The sequence below is a fragment of the Phyllostomus hastatus genome, unplaced genomic scaffold, assembly GCF_019186645.2.
Source record: "Phyllostomus hastatus isolate PE091 unplaced genomic scaffold, TTU_PhHast_1.1 phas_contig_80, whole genome shotgun sequence".
NCBI classification, from domain to species: Eukaryota; Metazoa; Chordata; class Mammalia; order Chiroptera; family Phyllostomidae; genus Phyllostomus; species Phyllostomus hastatus.
The window spans coordinates 6162633-6189616 of NW_025333960.1; the positions used below are offsets into that span (position 1 = coordinate 6162633).

The window sequence follows — 26984 nt, forward strand, 5'->3', positions numbered from 1 at the left end:
CTCCAAGTCCTCACACCCCTGTAGAGAAAACAGCCTTGATGAACCTACCAGGGGGCTGTGTCCACACTTAAACAGGGTGAGATGGAGGCCTCTGCCAGGTGTCATCATGCTCACGTTCTAACACCTCTGCCAGAGGGCATCTCAGGAAAGGAGTCCCCTCCAAGTGCTGGAGCCACCTGCTGAACATCAGTGCCACAGAACTGTTAACATATTTATAATGAAGCAATACTGTAAGATTAAAGTTGAGCTTTTCAATATTTTTCTCAAATTAGAAATCCAGGTTAGGACTTCTGGCCAAGGTGGAGACATAGGTAGACCCACTGTGCCTCCTCGCACAACCAAGATAGGGACAACAACAATTTAGAAATAGAATAACAATCAGAACTGACAGAAAATTGAACTCTATGGAAGTCAGACAACCAAGAAGTTAAAATAGACCCATTCATCCGGACCAGTAGGAGGGGCGGAGTCGGGCAGCTGGGTGCGGGTTGAGGTGTGGAGAGCAGAGAGGGTTGGGACTAGGTGCGTAAGGCATCTGGGGCATGCAAGACCGCAGCTGGTGGACCCTGAGTGCACAAGCAGCAGCTGGCAGACCCCAGCTGAGGAGTGGCAACTGGCAGACCTAGCGAGGCATCGATTGTGAAGCAAGGCACTGCTAGCAACCCAGGATCACAGCACTAGGAAATAGAACCTTGGGGCACTGATTGAGGACACCTGTGGGGATTGAGGAGCAGGGAGATACTCCCAGCCTCCCAGGAGAGGTCATTGGAAAGTCCCATGGGGTGCACAAGCCCACCCACACGGGAACTAGCACCAGAGGGGCCCAGTTTGCTCAGGGGAAGCAACAGAAGGCACTGAGGTCTGATGGAGAGCGGAGCAAGCACCATTGTTCCCTCTTGGACCCTGCCCCCACATACAATGTCACAACCCAGCAATTGGGTTGCCCCGCCCTGGTGAACACCTAAGGCTCTGCCCCTCATACGTAACAGGCGTGACCAGACCAAAGAAGATGGCTCAAACAGAATTGAAAGCCCCAGAATCAATACTTGTAAGTGACCCAGAGATAGCCAACCTATCAGATGCACAGTTCAAAACACTGGTGATCAGGATGCTCACAGAATTGGTTGATTTTGGTCACAAATTAGATGAAAAAATGAAGGCTGCAATAAGTGAAATGAAGAAAAATGCACAGGGAACCAATAGTGATGGAATGAAAGCTGGGTCTCACATCAATAGAGTGGACCAGAAGGAAAAAAAAAACCATACAATCAGAAAAGAATGAAGAAATAAGAACTCAAAAAAATGAGGAGAGGTTTAGGAACCTCCAGGACATCTTTAAACATTCCCAGCATCTGAATTATAGGGGTACCAGAAGAAGAAGAGGAAGAGCAACAAGTGGAAATGTTATTTGAACAAATAATAAAGGAGAACTTCCCCAATCTGGCAAAGGAAATACACTTCCAGGAAGTCTAGGAAGCTCAGAGAGTCCCAAAGAAGCTGGACCCAAGGAGGAACACACCAAGGCATATCATAATTAAATTAGCCAAGGTAAAAATGAAGGAGAGAATCCTAGAAGCAGCAAGAGATAAGGAGGCAGTTTCCTACAAAGGAGTTCCCATCAGACTGTCAGTTTATTCTCAAAAGAGACCTTGCAGGCAAGAAAGGTCTGGAAAGAAGTATTCCAAGTCATAAAAGGCTAGGACCTACATTCCAGATTGCTCTATCCAGCAAAGCTTTCATTTAGAATGGAAGGGCAGATAGAGTGTTTCTCAGATAAGGTCAGTTAAAGGAATTCATCATCAGCAAGCTCCCATTATATGAAATGTCAAAGGGACATATCTAAGAAAAAGCAGATTAAAAAAACCGTGTATAGTAAAATGACAGCAAACTCACAATTATTAACAACCACACCTAAAACAAAAACAAAAACAAAGCAAGCCACTAGAACAGGAACTGAACCACAGAAATGGAGATCACATGGAGGGTTAGCAACAGGGGAATGGGAGGAGGAAAGAGGGGGAAAAGGTACTGAGAATAAGTAGCATAGATGATAGGTAGAAAATAGACAGGGAGAGGGCAAGAATAGTATGGGAAATGTAGAAGCTAAAGAACTTATGACACCCCTGGCTGGTGTAGCTCAGTGGATTGAGTGCGGGCTGTGAACCAAAGCATCGCAGGTTCAATTCCCAGTTAGGGCACATGCTTGGGTTGCAGGCCAGGTCCCCAGTGGGGGCCACGTGAGAGGCAACCACACATTGATGTTTCTCTCTCTTTTTCTCCCTCCCTTCCCCTCTATAAAAATAAATAAATAAATAAATAAATGAAACCTTAAGAAAAAGAACTTATGACACATGGACATGAACTAAAGGGGGGAAATGTGGGTAGGAGAGGATGTGCAGGGTGGAGGGGAATGAAGGGGATAATGGGACAACTGTAGTAGCATAATAAATAAAATATATTTAAAAAATAAAATGAAAACAAGGCAAGGAAAAAAAGAAATCCAGGTTAAATTTCACAGGGCTATCTTTGCTCACCTTTCATGATGATATACCATAAACTTTTGCTTTTGTGTTTATGGTAAATTCCAAGTAGAAAGAGTTGCATTCAGATAAATACTGGATCCACGTCCAGACCAAAATCCAAGGACCATGGTTGTTATCCTTGTTTTGGTTGTGCAAGGAGGCAAAGTGTATCTACCTATGCCTCCATATTGGCCAGAAGTCCAGGTAGTATTGCAATCTTAATACTAAGTCTTCTGATCCATGAACAATGGATGTTGCTCCATTCATTTGTTGTCTTTTATTTCTTTCAGCAATGTTTTGCAATTTTGTAAGTTCTTTACCTTCTTGTTTTAACTTTTGTTTTTTAAATATTTTATTCTTTCGGATGTAACTATTAATTGGGTAGCTTAAAGTTTCTTTTCAGATTGTTCATGGCTACTGTAGGAAACACAAATGATTTTTATGCATTGGTCTTGTACCCTGAAATTTTGCTGAATTCCTGTACTAACTTTCTGTGGATTCCTTAGGATTTTCTACGTATGGGATAATGTCATCTGTAAATAGAGATAGTTTCACTTCTTTCCAGTTTGGACACCAAATATTTCTTTTTCTTGTCTAGTTAGTTACTCATTTTAGAACTTCCAATACAACATTGAATAGCAGTGATAAAAGTAGGCATCTTTGCTTTGTTCTTGATTTTAGTGAGAAAGACTTCAGTCTTTCACCACTGAGTAGGGCATTAGCTATGGGTTTTTCAAAAATGCCCCTTACCACGTGGAAGCAGTTGAGAAGTATTCCCCTCATTCTTTTTGAAAGAGTTTGCAAAGGATTGGTGTTAATTCTATTAGAAGTTTGGGTTTTTCTTTATTGGAAGGATTTTAATTAATTACTAATAAGTCTTTACCTGTCATAGGTCTGTTGAGATTTTCTATTTCTTCTTTTATTAAAAAATGTTTATTTTTAGAGAGAGGGGAAGGGAGAAAGAGGAGAGGAAGAGAAACATTGATATGAGACAGAAACCTTCATCGGTTGCCTCTTACACAGGCCCTGACCAGGCACCAAACCCACAACCCAGGCATGTGCCCTGACCAGGAATTGAACTGATAACTTGCAGGATCACACCCAACCAAGTGAGCCACACCATCAGGGCAGATTTTCTACTTCTTCTTGAGTCACTTTTGGTAGTTTGTGATCCAGAAATTTGTTTATCTCATCTAGGTTACCTAATTTGTTGGTGTATAACTGTTCATAGAAATGCCCCCACCTTCATTTCTGATTTTTTTTTTTTTTACTTTGAGTCCTTTTCTTTTTCTTGATCAGTTTAAGTAAAGGTTTGTCAGTTTTGCTGATCTTTTCAATGGAACAACTTTTGATTTCAAAAATTCTGTTTGTTTTTTTTTTAGTCTCTATTTTATCTTCTCTCTAATCTTTATCATTTCTTCCTTCTGCATGCCATTTGTTTTCTTTCTTTTCTTTCTTCTCTCTCTCTCTCTCTTGTTTTGGTCCTTAAAGTCAGGTTAATGATTTGAGAGCTTTCCTTTTTTTTTTTTTTTTACTTTTTAGAGAGAGGGGGAGGAAGGGAAAGAAATGTCAATGTGTGAGAGATACATGGATCGGTTGTCTCTTGCTCACCCTCAACTGGGGACCTGGCCCTCAACCCACACATGTCCTGACTGGGAATTGAACTAACAACCCCTCAGTTCACAGGCCAGCACTCAGTCCACCGAGCCATACCAGCCAGAGCCCTCTTCTTTAATGTAGGTATTTTTAACTATGAATTTCCCTCTGAGCACTGCTCTCACTGCATCTCAAATGCATTCATATGTTTTGTTTTCATTTTCATTCGTCTTAAAATATTTTATAATTTCACTTGTAATTTCTTCTTTGACTCACTGGTTGTTAGAAGTATGCTTTTTAAATTCCACATATTTGTGAATTTTTCAGTGTTCCTTATCTTATTGATTTGTAACCTCATTTCATTGTAACCACAAAAGATACTTTTTATTTGTCTTCTTAAATTTATTGAGATTTGTTTTGGGGCTAACATATAGTCTATCCTGGAGAATATTCCACGTGCTCTTGAGAAAAATGTATATTCTGCTGTTACTGGGTGAACTGTTCTATATAGTTTTGTTAGACCAAGTTGGTTTATGGTGTTGTTCAAGTCGTCCATTTCCTTATTGATCTTTTGTCTGATGTTCTATTCCATTATTGAAAGTGGATTATTGAAGTCTCCAACTATTGCAGTATTGTCTATTTCTCCCCTCAGTTCTGTTTATGTTTGTTTTATATATTTAATGGTTCTGTCATTTGGTGTGTATATGGTTATAACTTTTATTTTCTTTATGATTTAACCCTTTTATCAATATATATGTCCTTCATCTCTTGTATAGTCTATTGTTTATAAATCCTTACCCAAGGATATGTTTATTGATTTTAGAGAGGGAGGGAGACAGAGAGAGAAACATTGGTGTAAGAGAAAAACATCAATCAGTTGCCTCCCATTCATGCCCCAACCAGGTATCAAGCCTACAGCCTAGGTATGTGTCCTGACCAGGGATCAAACCTGCAGCCTTTTGGTGTATGGGATGATGCTCCAACCAAATGAGCCATCTGGCTAGGGTTTAACGGACGGGTTTTTTTTTTTTTTTCTTAGTGTGCCCACCCAGCTCTTTTTGGGTTCCTATTTGCATAGACTATCTATTTCCCCCTTTTCACATTTCAACCTATTTGTCTTTCGACCCAAAGTGAGTCTTTTGTAGACAGCGTAAATAGTATAATCATGTTTTTTCATTCATTCTGCCAATTTGTCTTTTAATTTTTTAATTTAATTCATTTACCTTTAAAGTGATTACTGCTAAAGAATTACCTTCTTACATTTTGCTATGTTTTCTATAAATTTTATAACTTTTTGTACCCAAAATCTTCCACACTGCCTTCTGTTGTGTGTGATTTTTTTTCTAGTATACCATTTTGATTCTCCCTTTGAATCCTTTTCTGTATATAGTCTTAGTTATCTTCTCACTGGTTACTGGTAATTATAATTAACATCTTATATTTATATAATGTAGTTTGAATTAATACCAATTTAGCTTCCATAATGTATTATTAAGGGTTCTTTAGAGAAACAGAATCAATATGTGTATGTGTGTTATCTATACATATATGCACATATATCTAGATTTAATTTTAAGGAATCAAAAATTTATTTTCAGGAATTGGCTCACATGATTATGAAGGCTGGCAAGTCCAACACCTGCAGAGTAGGTTAATTAAGATTAACTGCTTCCCTGGTTGGTTTCAGGGGTGTCCAACCTACAGCAAACAGGCCACATGCATCCCAGGATGGCTATAAATGTGACCCAATACAAAATCATAAATTTCCTTAAAACACTATGAGATTTTTTGTGATTATGTGTCACAATGTATTTGATGTGTGGCCCAAGACAACTCTTCTTCCAGTGTGGTCCAGAGATACCAAAAGGTCAGACACCCCTGGTTTAAGTATTTGATTAGAATCCATAATTCCACAAGTTGATTCTGTTATATGGAACCACAAAAGACTCCAAATAGCTACAGCAATCTTGAGAAAAATCAACAAAGTTGGAGGAATCACACTACCTGATATCAAACTATACTATAAGGTCACAGAAATCAAAACTGCATGGGCATGACACTGGCATAAAACAGACATATAGATCAATGGAACAGAATAGAAAGCCCAGAAATAAATTCATGCCGTTATGGTCAATTAATATTTGACAAAGAATGCAAAAACATACAATGGAATAAAGACAGTCTATCCAATTGTGTTGGTTGGGAAAACTGAACAGATATGTCCCAAAAAATGAAACTAGACCACCTTCTTACACCATATACAAGAATAAACTCAAAATGGATTGAAGACTTAAATGTTAGACTTGAAACTAAAACATCCTAGTAAACATAGATAGTAGAATCTTGGATATTTCTAGTGGCAGTATTTTTTCTGATATATCATCTTGGCCAAGGAAAACAAAAATAATAACATTAATAATAAACAAATGGGATTACAAAGTTTTTGCACAACAAAGGAAACCATCAACAAAAAAAAAAGACAATCCACTAAATGGGAGAACATATTCACCAATGATACATTGATAAGGTATTAATATCCAAGCTTACAGTGAACTTATAAAACCCAACACAAAGAAAACAATCCAATTTAAAAATGAGCAAAGGAAATGAATAGCCACTTTTCCAGAGAGGACATACAGATGGCCAATAGACATATGAAAAGATGCTGAACATCACTAATCATCAGAGAGATGAAAATTAAAACCACAATGAGATATCATCTCACACCTGTCAGAATGGCCATCATCAATAAATCAACAAACAACAAGTGCTGGCAAGGATATGGAGAAAATGGAACCCTCACGCACTGTTGGTGGGAATGAAGATTGGTACAGCCACTGTGGAAAGCAGTATGGAGATACCTCAAAAAATTAAAACTGGAAATGCCTTATGACTCAGTGATTCTACTTCTGGAAATATATCTGAAGAAACCCAAAACATTAAATCAAAAGAATATATGTACCCCCTTGTGCATTGTAGCATTTACAGTAGCCAAAATTTGGAAGCAGCCCAAGAGCCCATCAGTACGTGACTGGATAAAAAAACTGTAGTACACTTACACAATGGAATACTGCTTGACCATAAAAAGAAGGAAATCTTACCCTTTGTGACAGCATGGATACACCTGGTGAGTATTATGCTAAGTAAATAAGCCAGGCAGAAAAAGAACAGTACCATATAATTTCACTCATATGTGTAATCTAATCAACAAAATAAACTAGCAAACAAAGGTGGTTCTGTTATTGCTACCAGCTTATTGGTTGTTTCATTGGAAGGACTGATTCTTGGAGCATCCATCTCTCCTCTTTTTCGTGATGTCAGATATTTTTTTTAATTTTAGTTTTGAAATTATTATAGATTCACAGGAAGCTGCAAAATGGCACAGGAATGTCCTGTGTACCCTTCACTCACTTCCTCCTAATAATATCTTACATACCAGGAATTTAACACATACAACACAGTGAATTTTTAAAAAGATTTTATTTATTTTAGATAGAGATGAAGGGAGGGAGAAAGAGAGGGAGAGAAACAATGATGCATGAGAGATACATCAATCAGTTGCCTGGTGCACACCCCTAGACAGGGACCTGACCCAAAACCCAGGCATGTGCCCTGACCAGGAACCAAACCGGTGACCTTTTGGTCTGCAGGCTGGCGCTCAGTCCACTGAGCCACACCAGCCAGGGCCAACATAGTGAATTTTAAAAGAGCACTTCAAATGAGACTTAACCATATGGCATTTCACAACATCAGAGATAAAAAGATCCTAAAAGCATTCAGAGAGAAAAAAAAATCCACAGACAGAGAATCAAGAATCAGAGTGCAAAACAATGGAGCAATACCTGTAAAATTTAGAGTGAAAATATTTCTTTTTTATCTAGAATCATATGTTCAGCCAAGCTATGAATGAAGCATGAGAACAGAATAGACATTTTCAGATGCACCAACTCTTAGGAGCTACTACAAGATGTCCTTCCCCTTCTAGAATAGGACAGAGAGGAAGGGAGTGAAGGGAGTGAATCCAGGAGAAGAGGGTTCTGGGAAAGGAGGCGGGCCAAGGAAATGCCCAGGAATGAAGATAGCCCTGTGGCTGCTTGGTTGGAGGACAGTGATACCAGGCTTCCAAGAAGGAGAGCACCCAGAAACCAGAAAGGGAGGTGCTACCTCCAAGGTCTGGCCCGTGGAAAATAACACTATGGGCGCTGTGGAGAGTAGGTAAGCAATGTAGAAGGACTCAGCCAGAGACTTTTAAAAAATAAAATTCAATTGGTGAAAAAATAAGATTAGTAGTACATTTGAGGGAAAGAGTTATATTAAGAAAACACAATTATGGTACTTAGGTTTGGCTTGGTAATGCATTTTCAAAATTTTGGAAACTATGAATGTGCTTTTCGCCACAAATTACAATATAGCTATACTGGAGAAATGAGGGAGGGAGAGAAGCTGTAAGAGAAGTAAAATAATAATCTACCACAACAGGAAGTCAACAGGTAATATCTGAAATTACTGAATCAAGAAATAGTACAATATGCTTATTTATTTAGAAATCTAGAAATAAATGGCAGAAATTGCCAAAGAATTTCCAAGTCCCTTAGAAGGGTTGAGCCTTACTCTGCAGAAGGGGTAAGAGTTTTCTTTTGTCATAAATTTTTTAACTCTATTTTACCTTAAGCTATATTCATTAAATAGTCTGATAAAAATGTAATTTCATTTTGGATTGGAATTACTATTATCAAACAAAAAGTAAAACAATTAGTATCAAATAATTAGTTTACCTAATAAAACATAGTGAAACAGTTCTACCCACCCTTTATGGAGGAGGCCTTCTCTAAAATTTTTATAATTTGCAATATATTGAAAGAAGTTGTTCATTTTATTTTGGAAAATGGGAAAATTAAAACTCTTAATTTGGAAGTGCCTTGAATCTAATTGGATGGCAGAGTGCTTACAATCACGAGTGCTGCTGCCACCACCTCTTGACAGTGGCTCTCTCTCCGTGAGGACAGGTCTGAATGGTGAGAAGTGACACAGGCCTTCAGCACTTGGGGTCACTAGTCTAGGGTGGCTGGACAAACTCGCTGCAGGCTGAAGACAGAGTGCTTTGCTCTCCTGACCAATCTGTCCCTGATTGGAAAGCTCACAGTACTGTCAGCCAGACACGTCGCTGCTGAGGGTGGACGCCCCTACTGTGGGGTATGCAGATTTTCTGCAGTGATGAGAAGAGAAGGGTACGTGGCAACATCATCTCAAATGACACATGGTAGCCAGATATGTGTGAAGAGGCTGGTTGTGAAGACTATCATTTCAGAGGCATTGGAGGGAAATGGACAGCTCTCTGAAAAGAAAAAAAGCTATTTAGTGAGATCCCAAGAACTGGCAAGAAAGAGCTGGGAGCTGCTGCTAAGCAGAAAATAGACAAGGCACAAGAACAATCTGACTAACTGCTGGCATGGGGCAACTGGGCTGTGAGCAGAGCCCAGGACCCTGGTCAGCAATCAGGATGACAAAGTGGACCCTGAAGGGTCCTTGTCTTCCTCCTGTCAGAGTTCTTCCTCCTCTGGGTCTCACTCTGCAATGGACTAGAACTCCACCTGCGCTTCAGCCAGGCCTTCTGTCCTGGGAGGTCACCACAAGGAGCCTGGTGGGGGCTATGAGCGGGCAGACAGCAGGTTCCAGCAGATTTCACACCTCTCTCAGACTGGGCTGGTGAACCGCATCTAGGGCTCGCTTCTTTCTTCCTTTCTTTTTTTCTCTCTTTCTTTCCTCTTTGATTTTTGGGATGAGGCATCTGATTAAAGATTGAGGCAGGTTAGTACGAGCAAACTGCATGTAACAGAGTCCACAACCCAAAGTGACACCATCACACACACCATGCTGCCCATACACACCATGCTCGCCCAGCAGGCAGGCCCTCCACATGCAGCCACCTTAGTGGTGCATCCAGGGAAGAAAAGAGAATCAGTCACAGACCATGACTTTGGGTTCAAGGTAAAGGTGTCTGGCAAACCTAAACTTCAGTGACTTAAGAAAAATCAGCAAGAAATTCTCAAAGAAGCCTGAACCCCATGACTCTCGTTTGCTGACAGACACACCAAATGTGTATACAGATGCTGACAGCCAGCCAGCCAGACTGACCATGGGAAGTGGGGCCCAGATCAGCACAGTGAGAAAGTCAACAGGTGGGAGTTTCAAGGCAGGAGAGTAGGGATTTCCTGAACAGAGGGCAGCGGGAAACTCTGACTTTCCTATGAGGTAGGAAAATCACTGCTGACCAATTAAGTGTCAAATCAGTTCTGACAGGCAGACACTGCTGACCTAAGAAACCAAGGGATGTTTGTGTAGCTCAAGGAGGTGCTAAAAATGGCTTTGGCCACTAAAAGGAAATGGCGTATGGCAGGTGCATGGCCAGGTGCTGGCCTGAGGGAGCAAGGAGGTGAGCCAAGTTTCTCCTCGCAGCACTGCGCAAGGGCACCAAGTGGTCTTCATGAGAACGTGTGCAAATGCTTTAGTCCTACTCCAAATGAAAAGCCCTGCCATGATCTCAGCCTTTAACACGGTCTGGACCTAATAATGAACACCTCTTTATCATACACAAGTTGTAGGAAGTGTAACCAAGTACTTCATTAGAGACAAGATAACAAGCATTCAGGTTTCCCTTGAAAATAACTCCTGCCATGAAACAAGGAGATGAATTAGGAAGACGATGAACCCAGTGGTTTTCTCTACGGAAGGTACTATGGAGCACAGGGCCTGGAGACTCACACGCAGCTCCATCTCATACACACCCATCCAGCACCGCACACCATGCATGGGGTTAGCAAGTTGCTAAGTTCTCTACCAGGTTAAAGAATAGTGTAGTTACCACTGTTCATCAAAAGGTGCAGGTGCAGATCCCGTTAGCTCACAGCGCTTTCAGAGTTTTCAATTATCCACTCAATAGCAGCCCACCCCTGGAGCAACAAAGAAGGATTTCAACATGCTGTAAGAAATCTGCCTGTTACTGCAGATGGCAGCTATAAGCCTGTAATTTAAACGGCAGAAGGAAAGTACTGCAATTTTAAAGTTACAGCAGTAACCATTTGTGAGGCATCTTTCACTAGAAGCAGGCAGTTTCTCAAGTTCAGAAATGAGGTGGTAAGTACTCTGCCTAAAATTCTTGCATTAGGTTAGGCTATACTGACACTGGCACTCCTGATCCACACTGTCACCTCCTGAGTGCAGGACAAAGGGAAACAGCAGCCACCCTCATGGCCTCCTCCATGCATTGTCCCTAAGCTGAGGTTCCTGAACCCCTGGATGACCCGCCTCTCCATCTCCATCCCCTGTGTCCACCCTCGGACTACCAGCTGTCCCAGGCATCTCTCCAACTGACCAGGGATGCTGTCAAATCGTAACTATAGCTAGAGGGACAACTGAATCTCTGGCAGGTCTTCAACACAATAACCCCTAAAATAAGTGAATAAAAATTGTATTTGGCCACAGTGAGTTTATCCTAATTTTTCTCAAAGGTCTGAAGTTTGGCCTCAGCCAGTATTTACTCCCTCCTGGACACAAGGTCAATAAGGTTCTGTGTCTTCCCTGGAGGTCTTGCCGTGGAGACAATGAGTGGAGCGTCCGGCACTGTGGTTCCCCTGCCTTCCCTGAATGGAGCTAAATGACTGCATTTCTCAAATTATATTTCTTTTTTAAAAAGATTTTATTTATTTATTTATAGAGAGGGAAGGGAGGGAGAAAGAAAGAGAGATAGAGAGAGAGACATCAATGTGCGGTTGCTGGGGGCTGTAGCCTGCAACCCAGGCACGTGCCCTGACTGGGAATCGAACCTGTGATGCTTTGGTTCACAGCCCGCGCTCAATCCACTGAGCTACGCCAGCCAGGACCCTCAAATTGGATTTTTCTAAGCAATGGGGCAGATGGGCTCTTCTAGACTAAATGCAAGCCATAAATGGTTTTCCACTAAGTTGTTTGTGACTTAAGCAGGGCAGAAAATACAGCTTAGGCAGCATCTAACTGATCCTCAAAATGAAGAATCACTTCTGAAAAAACAAAAAAACAACAACAACAATAAAAAAACAGGAGAAAGGGGGAGATGAAAAGCCAGGGGTGGAAGCAAAGCAAGAACAGCCTGGGGAAGATGTGAGTCTATGAGGTAAGCTAAGGTAAAAAGCCAAGGCCCTGCTCTGGGGAATAGCAAGACTTGAACTTGCACATGTCCAAGCTCTCTCCAACAGCTCTGCTGGAGAGGGACAACCTGGGTTCTGTGAGTGGTCTCTGCCTCTTGAAGGCTGAGCCCTCCCCCTAGGGACCCTGGGGAGGATGGCCTCCTGGCTGCATCCTTTCTCATCTCACCTCCACCAAGCTCACTCCCTGATCCTGCAGGGACTGGCAGCTGATTCCAGGGAAACTTTGCAAGTGGAGAGGTTTGGCCAAAACCACATAATGCCTACTAAATATGAAAAATCCCGAATAACCTGCCTGATAATGCAAACACATTTTTTTTTGATGGGTGGGGTTTGTTGTGTTAAGTGAGCCCACGATATTTTGGCTCTTTGCCTCATTTGGGTTCACCCTGCACTTGTCCCTCGGATGGTCTCCTTTGCTTCTGGTTTTGAATGTAAATGTGGGACATGCTGTGACATTACAAGTTCAACTAGACAGAGGGCCCAGCACTTACGGACTTATGGGACTACACTTTCACCTGCTTATGCCGGCACTTACCAGCTACAGCACACACAGGGCCCAAATTGAGATCCATACCTTCTTTGCATTAGATGATATTGTGTTGGCCATTAAACTTTCCAGATAGCTGCCAAGGCTGATCCCCTTCACAGTGATGATGGCTTCTTGTGTGAGCACAGTCCTACAGAAGAGCAAGAAGTAAAAAGGCTGGCTGAGCAGCCCTAAGAGAGGGGAGACTCCACCCCACCCTGACCTTGGAGTTCTGCATATCAATGCCAGGGCAAGATCACGTACATTTCAGGGTTCTCTGGATGGGGTGTGTACACCAACCTCTCGTTCACCGACACCAAGTTTGTGAGTGTGATCTTGAAAAAAGGAACAATGACTTTAGGTTCTACTTCTCTTGCATTTCTTCCCAAACCATCTGCCCACACCCTTTCATCCCCAAATCAGCACTTACTGAAGCCAGAGCAGAAGAAACATTTAGGCCCAGAAGGCACCACCACATTAAGTCTCAGGGAAACGGTGTCCTGGCTGCTGCTCCCAGTGACTGTCAGTTGCCCTGTCTCTACCACCCACCCAAACCTGAGCTGGGCCTGGCCTTCAAGGGACAGGTATCCCCACTTTTTGAAAGTTTGCGTGTTCCACTTTGCTTTTAGGAAAGAAGTCCCTGCACAAGTCCCTGTTTTCACTAACTGATAGAAATCCGAAGGGGATCTTTGCTTTTATGAAAAAAGATGAAAAGCAAAAACCCCGTTCAGCATTGGTTTTGCAGCAAGTCCTTACAGAGGCAGTGCGCACCCCAAGCAGTGAACGAGGCCCCCAAAGCTCCTTCCCCAGGAACCCACTCAGCGTCTCAGCATCCAGCCCCAGAGCTGTGAACTGTGTCTGTAATTTATCTCCATTTATTTTGGGTATGGTTACCAAGATGTGTCCTAAAGTAAATCGCTTCTTCACTTTATATCACTTTGGCTTACCTAAGCTTTCATAGGAACACTCTACTTTTGGATAGCAGGGAGACCTGTATTTTCAAACTGCCAAACCCTCAGCAGAAAAAGACAAAATATTCATGGGTTAGCAAGCAGGTGAACAAGCAGGAAGTTCCCCACCCACCAGTGGCAGACTCTGGCTTTGGGACCCTGAGTCCTGGAGGTTCACAGGGCAGAGCCCTAAACCTATACAGACAGTGACAGTAAGGTTGTCTAGGTATTGTCTCCTCCAGTGCTGTTTCCTGCAAACCAAATAGCCACTTGTGTGCATTTTTAGTATTTTCTATTAAAAGCTATTTAAAAACTGGAGCTCTAGAATAGCACTGTCCCACAGAATTTTCTGTAATGTTAGAAATGTCCTATATCTGTGCTGTTCATTGCCGAAGCCACTAAACATGTGTGGTCAATGAACACTTGAAATGTGGCTAGTATGACTGAGGCAATGATTTTTTTAATTCTACTTAATCCTAATTAATTTAAATGGAAACAGCCACATGTGGCTGCCACATTGACCAATAGCATTTTATCCTTGCTAAACCCAACATGCTCTCTTAGCAAAGAGCCAATTCCAATATAAGACAATTTTAAAAAAAAATTTTAGTGGTCAAAAGCAATATAATCGTCTAGCACTAATAAACTTAAAGCACTTTTTTTTGCTCATGTAATGATCTTCCACTGAAGTCCCCTGCCTGGCCTCTCTGTTCCAGCAAAGTGTTTAGCTAGGAAATCTCTTTCCTCCTATTAAGTGCAAAGTAATCAAGAGTCTCATTAGTTAGTTATTACAGTGTATGGAAATATTTAACAACATTAACAATTAAACTTGGATTAGGTATTATAATTTTATGTGTAATATTTTTATGCTAGGCTCTGTATTTTATAAACCTTATTTCCCTTCATTAATCCTCACAACACCATTATGAGATTTGTTCTTGAGACCCAGAAAAGGTTAACAAGGACCATATGCAGTCATACAGCTATTCAGTGATAATTTCAGGACATAGGTTCCCATCTGTCCTACTCCATACCCTCTTTCCTTTCCACTAGACCTCACTGTAGCATAAGCAATCCTTCTTTACTAAAAACTCAGCTTTTGAGAAGGACAAAGTGGAATTTTCCAAGTAGAGGAGGGAAAACAATATGTACATTGTCAGGAATGGCACATGGGTTGCAGGTAAAAAGCTGAGTATCAGAAACCACCCTACTGGCATCTTGCCCTCAGACTTTCATTTTTTAACACCTGCAAGGCTCCCTGTGACTTTACACAGAAGGGCTGCTGGCAACAAAGGAAAGGGGCCATTGGCAAAGGTCACAGATGGTATACCAAAAAATGCAAGTGGTTCAGAACCTCATCTTCCAGCATACAGTGACATGATCCACACAGTAAGATTTTATAAAGTAAACCACGTTCCTAGCCCATTGCATTTTCTCCAACATGTTTTATGAGTGTGCATTAGGCCAATATAAAATTTTTTAATTAAGAGAAGTGAGAGGGAGTAAAGAAGGTAAGTTGCTTTTAAATTACTGCTAAATCCAAGGAAAAATAAAATTACTGCTAAATTTGTAAGTCAGGAGAGCAGTTATTCTGGGTGTGAGGGTGGAAATCCTGGAAGGGAGCAAGGGCGGGGGAAGGGAAGTGCAGCGGCTGGTCACATTCTGTCTCCTGATCTGTCTGCTGGTTACGTAGGAGTGTTCACTCTGTCACAAATCATCATTATGTGCATTTTCTATACATTTATTGTATTGGAATAAAGTAAGTATAATACTACTAGATAAGTTCAGCCTATTAAAAATAAATGATCACTGAGACAAAAGATGGGCTGGATATAAAATTGAATGAAGCCATTACGCACCATCACCAAGACATACCAAGCACCTTTCTCATCTTAGGTCATTGCTTACATTGGTGGAGCAAAGTTCCATTTTCTTTTCCACTGGATCCACAACAGAATGTTCTTTGATGTATGTCAAAGTCCTAGTGGTTCCCAAAATCTAAAAAACAAAGCAAAACTAGCATAATGATGTGTTAAAATTTCATTTTGTAGGGTCAAACACACACCATCATTTCATTTACTGATTCACTTATCCGCACAGCGGGGGTGCAGTGACCAACAGGCCCAGTGCAGCAGCTCCAGGTTCCTGTTCTGGCAGCTGGGACAGACACTGAGCAAATGAATGAATTTGAGTAAAGTTGAATGTTTGACAGTGATAAATGCTTTGACAAAAAACAGGGTGGGGTGGGTAGGAGTGCAGGAAAGGCCCCTCTGCTGGTAGCAGAGTGCAGGAGGGAGGGAAGGAGGGAGGGAGGAAGGGAGGGCAGGCACCATGCAGAATTCAGGGGTCGGCAGGAGGGTAAACCCTGTGAGGAGGTGGCAGGAGGGCAGCCTTCTATGAGCCAAGGAGAGGCTGCAACAGAACCATCCCTCATGGTTCTCAGAGGAAACCACCCTACTGGCATCTTGCTCTTAGACTTCCAGCCTCCACAACAGAGAGAAAACAAATGTCTGTGGTTTAAGCCCCTAATCTGTGGTATTTTGCTACAGTAGCCTGAACAGATCCAACACTGTGGAGTGATGCTAGAGAGGATTTGAGGGTGGGTGGCTAAGGGTGTGGGAGCCATGTCATGTGTCAGATGTGTCAGGACCCATGGAGATGGAGAGTTCAGTGAAGTTTACAGGGAAACACATCATCTCTTGGGCCTCCCAGAAACCCAGAGTGGATGCTCTGGGTCGAAGGGAAGGTTGTCATTTTCTGCAGATGGGTGCCAGCCAGGGCAAAGGGATACAGCTGGGGTGATGCAGGTGTAATGAAAGCAAAGTAGGTACCAGCTGGGTGGTACAGGTGTACTGGGGCAGGGCAGGTACCAGCAGGGGCAGGCAGCGCAGGCTCACCGCTCTCACAAGGCCGGGCAGCCCCCACTCAGTGATGAGGAGGCGGTGGCTGTGAAGCCGGCCACCACCGTCCACACTGCGCTCCAGCACATCGACTCCCACGACACAGGGGTTCATCGGATTTGGGTACTTCCTCATAGCAGCTTTGATGACTTTGTCCCAAGGGTGGCTGGAGGGAAAATACAATCACCCAGCATAAGCAAGCAATCCCTATGATTTGTAAAGTGTGCCAGCATGGTGCTGGGAGCCAGAGATGCTGTAAGCCACTGCAGGAAATGAAAAAAAGCTTTTTCTTTTGGTTTTAACTAAAGGTATATTCAAACAAATATATCTGAGGAGTCCAGGTCCAGACCCAAATCCTGGATTCTGTGATCCTTCTGAGCCAACCTCAGGCAGTCAGAATGCTGTGCCCCCAGGCCTTGGCAGGGACCTCGGGCACAAACAAGAACTCAGGTCCTGGCAGCAGCACTCAGCAGGTCTGCAGTCCTAGTCCAGGAGTCTCCACGCAGAGGCTTGGTCATCACCGGGGGCCCTTCCCTGTGGCTCAGCACTTTTCCTGTCCTAGCACTTCCTCCTCCCTCTTTGCCCTCCCTCCAGTCCATAAAGAAGAAAATGCTTTAGTTTGGGGCTACTGGGCAGTGGGACAATTATCCCCATCCCTTGCCTGTCACCTGCCTGCTATGCCATGGGGGTGTTGAAACACTAGGGAGTTGGCACCATTTTTGACTCTAGCCTGCACTGCTGGAGTGAATAAAGGCTTGGCTGTGACTGACTTAGGCTTCTTGTCCTAAGCAACCACCTTAACACCTGGCAGCTTGTCACCATGATCAGACCAACACACCTGCCTTATGCATATCTAGAACAGGCCACTGCTCCCAGTTACTGATGTGCTATGAAGAAGCAACTATTTTGTTTCAATTTCTAAATGGTATGTAACTTGAAGAGGCCACATATTTTTCTGGTTATAAAAATCAGCATCTGTGTGGAAGACTCAGAAGGCTGTGCTGACCCTGAGACTTCCCCTACAGAACACCATTCCTTTTCTGGCCCTGAGCCCTTGAGGTGAGGGGATGGATACCTTTGTCCCCGATTTGTTTCTTGCCATCAGAGGTCCCAAGCAAGGTACTCGCTGCCCCACTGCTTTCTCAAGCTCTGTGCTTTTTTAGGCTCAGAACCTCAGACACAAGTCTGGTGGGAGCCAAGTCAGGTGCCACTGTGCTGTATTCAGGGTGAACCTTGCCCCCACAGCACTTAATGTCCTAATTCTTCCTTCCGTCAGGATGTGTGTGCTCCCAGGAAGCATCTGAGCCTCCTGCACAGGTACCTGTATATCAATGACACCATCACTTTCCAGGTGCCCTCAAGCATGTTTGAACAGCATGTGTAGACACAGCCTAGACCCAAGAACTAGACCTATGTGCACACATGCACACACACTTTAAAAAATTAAACTGGCATCATGTTCATTACATGGACTTATCATTTGCTTTTTATATTTAAATGACAAACATTTTTCTATATCATAAAGCTATTTTCATAGATGTGATTATAAATAGCTGCACAATATGTCATCTTGTGGATATTTACATTTAACTGTTCCCCAATGGTAGGTTACTTAGATTGCTTCCCATTTTGTACTGTAAAATAAAGACCATAGTTAACATTTGTCTACACTAGTCTTTCAACATACCTAATTTTTCCTTAGGATAAATTCCTAGAAATGGAGTTACTAAATCAAATACTAAAGGTTGTGAACATATTGAAGGGTTTAGTCCATATTTGATGTCTTTTTCAAGACAGTAGAATTTACTGGCCATTAATTTATTTTATCCTCATAAAACTCTTGTCCCAGGTTAAAAAGTTAGCAGCAGGGCCCAGACTAGAACAAGGTCTAGTCTGTTCTACCCAGCCCCCTACCCTCCATCCTTTCCATTACATTGCATGGCCTCTAAATTGTCAAGGCCTGGTCTAGAAGTCTCTCTTTGACAAAGAAATACTTTTACAAACCATGGAATCATGTCACTAAGTTAATGTGCTCACTAGCTTTAGCACAAAGAGATGAAGGAGCTGAGACCTGGCTGGTATGAAAGACTCTACAGGATACAGAGAGTGAGCCCTTTCTTCTCTGAGGAAGAACTGTCAGGTACATGGCCAATCTAAGACCTTGGGGAAGAAGGAGAATCTAGAGACACATGAAAGCAGGAAGGGTCCCAGTTACACAGGCAGGCAGGCCTTCTCAGCAACATGATCTGTGAGCCCTGAAAGTCAAGTTCCTGAGAGCTGTTCTCATAAAAACCATTACTTTAAGGAGAATAGGCTATGCCTTCTAAAATTACTCAAAACTACCTAAAAGTTGAGGAAATATTTGTATTAAGCATATCTTCCACATTAATGTTTCTCTTATGTAGAAGCCTTGAATCTTTGAGCTAATTATTTAAACTAAATACAACCACTTAAAATACTTACATAATAAGTCCACTAGTTACAGCAGGATGACCACACAAATTAATATAGACATTGACAGAACAATGGAGGAAAAGGGTAAACATAACATTTTTAAAATAAAAAGTACAGAAATCAGAATCACACAATTCTTTGTTAAAAACAATAGCTGAGCCCTGGCTGGTGTGGTTCAGTGGAGTGCCATCCTGGGAACCAAAAGGTCACTGGTTTGATTCCCAGCCAGGGCACATGCTTGGGTTGTGGGGCCAGGTCCCTGGTAGGGGGCACGAGAGAGGCAACCAATCGATGTTTCTCTCTCACATAGATGTTTCTTTCTCTCTCTTTCTGCAAATAAATAAATAAAATTTAAAAAAATTAAAGGAAAATAGCTGACACTCATTCAAAAACTCATTTGACTGGCAAAACCCGAAAAATCTGGACACATCAAGTGTTGGAGAGGATGGGGGAGACTGGGAAGACAAGACCACTGGTAAGAGAGGTTGGCACAGCCCCTGAGAGTGCAGTTTACCTAGAGACAGCAAGAAAGCATGGCCCACCTCTCCGTCAGCTGTTTGTGTTAGACACACAAGGAACTGCTAAGTTTAGAAGGAATAGACCATGGCAGAGTGGGAATTTGTCCCCAGGGCAGGAAGTCTCTGTGCCCCTCTGCAAGACAGTTACAAGGAGGAAAGTGCTGGTGCCAGGACAGTGGGAGGATTCTCTCCCTTCCCACATTGGGAAATGCGAAGGATAACCGAGGCCTCTCTCTATGCACAGTGAGGGTGTCAGAAACACGAAGTGGGATAAAATTACACGATGTCTGGGATTTGCCTAAAATAAACAGAGGAAGGAACAGTGGGTGGGATCACATGAAACCAGACTGGCTGCAAGAGAGAGAATGTCAATCTGGAAGATGGCACTGGGCACTCATTATTCCAGTCTCCACTTTTCTTTTAAATGCCCACCCAAGAACATGTTATTGATTTTTAGGGAGTGAGGAAGGGAAGGAGAGAGAGAGAAACATCAGTGTGAGGGAAACATCAATCAGTTGCCTTCCATACACCCCCAACCAGGGATACAACCCATAATCTAGGTATGTTCCCCGATGGGGAATAAAACCCTCAATCTTTTAGTGCACAGGACTTAGCCACCCAGCCAGGGCATTTTAGTCCCCACTTTTTCATACTTTTGAAATTTCCATAATATCAAGTTTCAAAAAATAAAAAGCATGAAGGCAGCCACAAATAAGGCAAAGTGCTCCTGCACCCTATCCAAAGCGACTCGAGGCCCAGATCAGCAGTTCTGAGTGTGGTCCACACACCCAGAGGCTCACACACCCTTTCAGGAAGTCTGCAAGGTCAGAACTGTTTCACAGTGCTACTAAGACATGATTTGTGTTTCTCACCCTACTGACATTTACACTTCAAAAGCGGTGTCAAGTAAACTGCTGGCCTCTCCCCAGAATTAAGGCCAGGGCCTCAAACTACACTCATGGTCACTGCTCACTGCTGTGCACTCAGGAAAACCACGCCAGTGTTTCTTAAGACTATCCATGATGATACTATGACTGCTGTGGCTCAATTGATTGGGTGTCATTCCCCAAAGTGAAGGGTCGCAGGTTCAATTCCCGGTTGGGGCACATGTCTGGGTTGCAGGTTTGGTCCCTGGTTGGTGAACGTTCAAGAGGCAGCTGATGGATATTCCTCTCTCACATCAATGTTTCTCTCCCTCCCTTCCCCTGTCTCTAAAAATAAATAAATAAAATCTTTAAAAATACAAAGACTATCCATGATGAAATAGTAAAATTATTCATTTGATTCCCTGACTCCTTTTCAATAATTTTAACCACATGATAGCTGAGACCCAGCCTAGGATTAGATGCCCACTATGTTTGACCCTAAAACTAAACAACTTACATAACAAAATTATTCACCACAGTACTACTAGCTACAGCCTAAAATTCAAATGACTTGATGGTGCTTTATATCCCTCTAGAAGAGTCTGTTCTGTAACCAATAAACCTCACCAACCCTTGCCAATTCGGCCTATATACCACCATCTTCAGCAAAGCCTAAAAATGAATTACAGTAGGCCCAAATATAAGACATAAAAGGTCACAGGAAGAATGCATGAGCATTTCTGCTTTACATGGAGGTCTATGGAGGTCTACGGAGGCCAGAGAAGTGCTGGGCAGCTGTTTGCGTGGTGGGCCCAGCTGGTTGCTTCTTTCCATGCCTACCGCTTCTACTTGAAACAATTCAGGGACAAACTTTGGTTACTTAGTCTGTGGTGTCTGGCAGACATTTTCTCAAAAATCAATGAAATGAGCCCATCAATTCAAGGAAAACAACTGCTAGTATTTGTTGCCAAAAATAAATTTTGAGTTTCAAGTGAAAATTGGAATTTTTGAAAACTTGTATCCACTCCCATGACCTGATAACCTCCCCATGCTGTAACCAAGTAAACTCACATATTCCAAATGACCAGTGTGAGATGCCACAAAATCATACACCAGTTAAAGGCTCATTCAAAGCATAGGACAGGCCAATTACTCCAGTCATTATGGTTTCAGATTTTACACTGAAACTACATTGAGAAATTACCACCTATTTTGTTATAGTAGCAAAAAGTAGCCACAAATACTTTTAAAAACTATTAAAATATTTCTACCTTCTCCAACAGGGTTTTATCCACACACTGTGTGAGGCCGAGTTTTATTCATATACTTCAACCGAAACAATGGATTGTAAATCACTGAGTGCAGAAGCAGATATGAGTATCAAGCTGACTTCTATTAAGTCAGACACTACAGAAATGAGCAAACAACTCCCCAAAAACAACAAAAGAAAAGTACACACACACAAGGAAATAATACCCTTATTTGGGGAGTTTGGAAGATATAGGGTTTTTTAAAAAATAAAAATTTTATGTGAATGTAATGGGTTTATGGTTAATTTTAATGAATTAATATTATTTAATTTCTCAGTTTTAATTTCTAATATGGTATATATGGATACCTATAATTAACATAAACAAAAACTGTTTGGGGTCCCCAATATTTTCTAACAATGTAAAGAAGTCCTGAGGTTAAAGAGTTTGAAAATTGCTGGCCTAAGTGGGCCCTTACTAAGTGGACCAGGATTATCTATACACATGTGGTCACTGCAGTATGACATGTAATAAGGGGGGAAACTTACTGTCCTTTCAATAAGACAAAGGATAAATTGTAACATTCAATACAATGGAATGTTATATAGCTATGATATGTATTACACACACACACATATAATATACACACACATATATATATAATATACACACACACACAACACACACACAGATCTCAAACCCATACTATTGAGAGGAAAGGGAAATTGTCAAAAGATCTGTACAAGAGGATGTCACTTATTTCTATACTAAAACAATAAACACAGAATACGTAAATGTAGTCAAGTGGAATATATACCTTCAGAGGGATACCTACCAAATTCATAATCTTATCTGCCAGTGAGGAAAGGGAGAGGGGGTTACCACACTGGGGAGGTGCTTCAATTCTTATCCATAATGTTAAATTTCTCTTATTAAATAAAAAATAAAGGTAGTGAGGGGAGGGGCATTCTCTTCCCTGCTTCTGGCTAGAAAGGAAGTTTGCTTTAGGGCATCATCTTCTCCAAAGCCCTTAATTCCCTGAGATAGATGTTATCTACCAGGGAAAGACCTTTCCTGGTAGTTGTTGGAATTCACAGAGTAAAAGGTCTATCCAGAAAGTATCCAGCCACATACTATGTAAAGTAGAGACATTTATTAAAGAAGATACAAATACAAGAATCATTGTACATAGGACAATGACACCTCAGTCCCTTTCAAAGAAGGCACCTTGGGACCTCACACAGTTTTCTCAATCGCCATCAGCTGCCCCAGCTTGTTTTCCTGAATCTCACTGACAATTTGAAATCTCTTCTCTCTCAAAGGCGATTTCAGTTTTGGGGAAAGCCAGAAGTTGCAGGGCACCAAATTTGGGATGGAGGGGGGCTGAGTCACCTGGGTGATTTGATGTTTCACCAAAAAGCTCTGCACCAGATGTGATGCATGAGCAGGTAGGTGCATTGTTGTGATGAAACTGCCAGTCACCAGTTGCCCATAGCTACAGCCTTCTGAATCATCCAAATAGTTTCCTCGGAGGTATGTTCAAGCTTAATGCAAACTTTGATGCAGATTTGTTGCTGTACTTGCTCAGTCATTTTGAATGTGATGGCCATGCAGAACACATGCTCACTCAATGGTGTCTACCTCCCCCACTGACTAGTACAGTGAAGTCATCATTGTTCATGCATGAACATTCCAGTGCACTCTCCTGGCTGCCAGGTTACATCAATGTCATGAAAACTGTTCTTGTTATATTAACAATGGCTGGAGTTTTTCCGGACAGACCCCGTATATGGCCCTGGATCTCTGCCAGAAACCTACTTGTATTCGCTCTGTTCCTGAAGATTTTATAGGTCTACCTGAAACCTAAGTCAGTGGTGTGAGGATGAAAGTTATAATCATGTTAACTTTTAAATGCCCCTTTCTACATTTTTATGTTTCAGTTCTATATTTTTAATTACCATTTAGACCACAGGCAGCAAACACAAGGACTGCAGGCTGAATCCAGCTCTCCGCCTTGTTTCATCCGGCCTGGCACCTTGTTTCTACCCCTTGGCAGCACCAAACTCTCGCTTAACTGTTAAGGAGTAGTTACATTTATACGGTCCTAAAATTACATTCAGCCCTTTGAAGGCAACCTTGAGGCTGATGTGGCCCCTGGTGAAAATGAGTCTGACACCCCTGATTTAGACAATCTGAAAAATGCTATCTAGGTAACACACACTAATTCAGATGTCTTTCTCAAAGGGTTCTCCATTTCTATAGGTGTGTTTATGTTTCTCTTTGCTGTACCTGATCTCCAGTCCCTGGGGTTTCTTTGGGATGTGGAGAAAAGAAAAAGCTTGATATGATCAAAAGTTTTTGTGCCTAATTATTTCTTGCCTTTCCAGAGCAAACTTATTAACTTTTGACCAAATAATCATCTGACAGTACATCACATATATAAAAGAAAAAAGCAGAGAAAGAAAAGATCTAGAATCCTGAAAGAAAAATATATAGCAGGGATTTTAAAGGACTAAGCCAACAACGCCACAATATACACAGCCAGAAAGCTGGGCTTCCCATTTTCTGCTGTGCCACTGCACATTACTATATCATTGGCAACCCGTCAGCCACAGGGGCCTACCCAACATTATCCTCAGTCAGATGCATTCCATGTTTGTCAATTTTCATTATGGCCCTTCCTTCACTTTCAACTTTAAAAATCAATGGCAGGGGATCAGTGCTTAGTCCACAGCAGCCTGGAGGTTGACTGAAATGCCTTTAGCGAATAACCACCCTCATTTTGAAATGGCATCTTGATCTCCATGAGATACATCAGCCCTTCACTGGGCACCTACTATGTACCAGGCACTGGCAGCATGCCAGGGATACAAAATGAATGAAGTACTGATGCAGGCTACCACAGGCACAAACCTCAAAAAAATTATACTAGGTGAAAGAAGGCAGACACAAAAGATCACATGTTGTATGATTACATTTATATGAAATGTCCAGGCCAGGCAAAATCTATACCAACGAAAAGTGGACCAGCAGTTGCCTGGAGCAAAGGGTGGTAGTGGAGCGTGACCGCAAATGGGCGTGTGGGGTCTTTGTAGGATGATGGAAATGTTTTAAAATCAGTCTATGGGGGTGGTGGTTGTACAAATCTAAATTTACTAAAAATTGTTGAATTGGATACTTTGCATTGGTGGATTTTATCAATAGTGACTTTTCACAGCTGACAATTCACTCCTGCTTGTCAACCCACATTTCAGGAACTTCTAGAGCAGTCCTGTCAACTATTCCATGAGAAGACAGCCCCACTGTCCAGGCCCCTGCAGTGTGCCCTGGCTGAGCTTCACCTCTCTGCATCTAGACGGTGCCAGTGATGTCCCACTCTGGAGAACTGAGAGAAGGATCTCTGGAGTCATTCTCTCAAGAAACCCCAGTTGAGAAAGGCTGCAGGCTGTACAAAAATCAACACTAAAATTGAATCCCATCAAGTCTAAAGGTCTCATTAAAAATAATTTAGAGGTTTTAACCTCTTGATAAACGTTTATAATGAGTTTGCATAATAAAAGGCCAATGGATGACAATTCCATTTCAGGCAGTTTTAAGCTTTTTAAAATAATAGTTTACTTTTTTCTAAAAAAAAAATGCTTTTGTAAGTGGGGTTAGGGTATTTAAAAATCTTTATTCCTTTAAAAAATATAAAAGAATAATTTCGGAGTGTCACAAATGACTTAAGACGAAGATACCACATAGGTCTCGAGGGCACTTTTAAATAGCTCCCCGTTTTCCAAGCTAGCTTGGAGGCCTCCCAGGCCCACAAGTGCATCCCAAGCTACAGCTTGCCACGTGCTTTCTCCGTACCTGGCTTCCCCCCAGCTCCTGGGCCGCTCTAGACCCTTCATTCATAAAACAGGCTTAATGTTCGGGATCAGCTGCGCTGCGTAATCTAAGCAAAAGACCCGGCCCCTCTCCGAGCCTCTGCTCTCTTTAGGACCCCGTGCCTCTTGCCCCGAACAATAGGGTGTAGGCGAGATCGGGCCGGCTGGGCTGAGGAGTGCGTACTGTCAGCTTGCCGGGTCCCCTCCCAGCAGCCCCGCCGAGGAGGGCGCACCGGACCCAGCCAGCCGTAGGTCCCTACTCGGCTAGCAGAAGTCCGCCCCCCGGCTCATCTTCCTTTGACAGGGAAGGCACAGGCCGACCCCGCCCCAGAGCCTCAAAAATCCCACCACAGCCTCCAGCAGCAAGGCGTCGCCTCCACGTAACAGCACAGTACCCCTTCGCCGTCTCGCCACAGGACGACAACCCTCGAAGGGACACGCTACCTGAGCCTCTTTTTAGGAGACCGAGGCAGCTATCGGGGCACGGTTCACGGTTCACGTCAGGCTGGTAAGGCTCTGCGAGAGCCGGGTCTGCAGTCCGGCCATTCTAGGCCTCCCCTAGCGGCGCGGGGGGCAGGGTCAGGAGCAGGAGCGGGCGTCGGCCCAGACCCCACGGTGGCCCGCAGCCTGGCCTCACCCGAACACGTGCTCGGAGCTCCAGATCTTCATCGCCGCTGGTCGCAGGGCGCGGGCTGCTGGCTCCAGAACCTGGGCTCCACAGCTGCTCCACCCCAGGCGCTGCGCGTGGGCGGGACGGGGCGTGGCGAGGGCGGGGAGCTCTCGGGTGCCTGTCAGGTGACAGTTCTGGCTGCGGCGGCTAAAAATAGGACTGCGGGAAGCTGTTGTCTGGGCTGGCTAGGGATCTGCGCCAACCGGCGGTTCGAGGACAGCAGCTCCCTTAAGTGCAGGGATGGAGGTGGGAGCTATTCTTATAGTTTAGGTTGTCCACATTCATACGAAGCTCTTTGCAGCCAGGCGGTTTTCTAACTGTTGGGAAATACAGTTAAAAAAAAAAAAACCCAAAAAACAAAATCTGCCTGCCTATAAAGCTTTCCACAGGAATGGGGGGGGGGGGGAAGAATATGGTATTGAATAAGCATTAACCCAGAATGTGGTACGCCTCACAGGCCTTCTGTTAAAGAAACTGCAAAGACAGCAAGAAATCTCACCCTTTTACGGATACAGGCTGGTGCAAGTCACCTTCATGTTCTCAAATGAGAAGACTTGTCATTTGTCACACGGGATTCATCCTAAATTCACTTGGCAATTGGAGCGGCCATTTGTGTTTTCTATCTAAAGGAGAAATAAATTCCTCATGTTGATACAGGAGGCAAGTTTGCATCTTGGAGC

At 42.8% G+C, this 26984-nt stretch overlaps 1 protein-coding gene across 9 annotated transcripts; it reads right to left on the reverse strand.

The window, feature by feature from the left end:
- Positions 1–7627: 7627 nt before the first annotated feature.
- On the reverse strand, positions 7628–26370 carry PRELID3A (PRELI domain containing 3A). Of its 9 annotated transcripts, XR_006787036.1 has the most exons (8): positions 26272–26370; positions 16675–16843; positions 15686–15775; positions 13092–13162; positions 12876–12978; positions 10981–11068; positions 9807–9906; positions 9425–9453 (listed from the first exon to the last, which is right to left on the reverse strand). XR_006787036.1 is itself a non-coding variant. In XM_045850438.1 (7 exons), exons 1-7 carry the CDS (start codon positions 26301–26303, stop codon positions 9365–9367), a joined length of 654 nt encoding a protein of 217 aa, XP_045706394.1. In that variant the 5' UTR covers positions 26304–26370; the 3' UTR covers positions 7628–9364. The 9 variants fall into 9 exon arrangements, 8 of the variants coding, with proteins under 8 accessions (XP_045706394.1, XP_045706392.1, XP_045706393.1 ...); XM_045850438.1 differs by lacking the exon at positions 10981–11068 and having other exon boundaries at positions 7628–9453; XM_045850439.1 differs by lacking the exon at positions 9425–9453 and having other exon boundaries at positions 9772–9906.
- Positions 26371–26984: the final 614 nt, after the last annotated feature.

Coding starts and splice junctions, on each gene's coding strand:
- PRELID3A (XM_045850436.1), bottom strand. CDS start 26,303: ATGAAGATCTGGAGCTCCGAGCACGTGTTCGG. Junction 16,844..26,271: donor AGCTCCGAGCACGTGTTCGG/GTGAGGCCAGGC, acceptor TTTTCCCTCCAG/CCACCCTTGGGACAAAGTCA. Junction 15,776..16,674: donor TGCCCGGCCTTGTGAGAGCG/GTGAGCCTGCGC, acceptor TTTGTTTTTTAG/ATTTTGGGAACCACTAGGAC.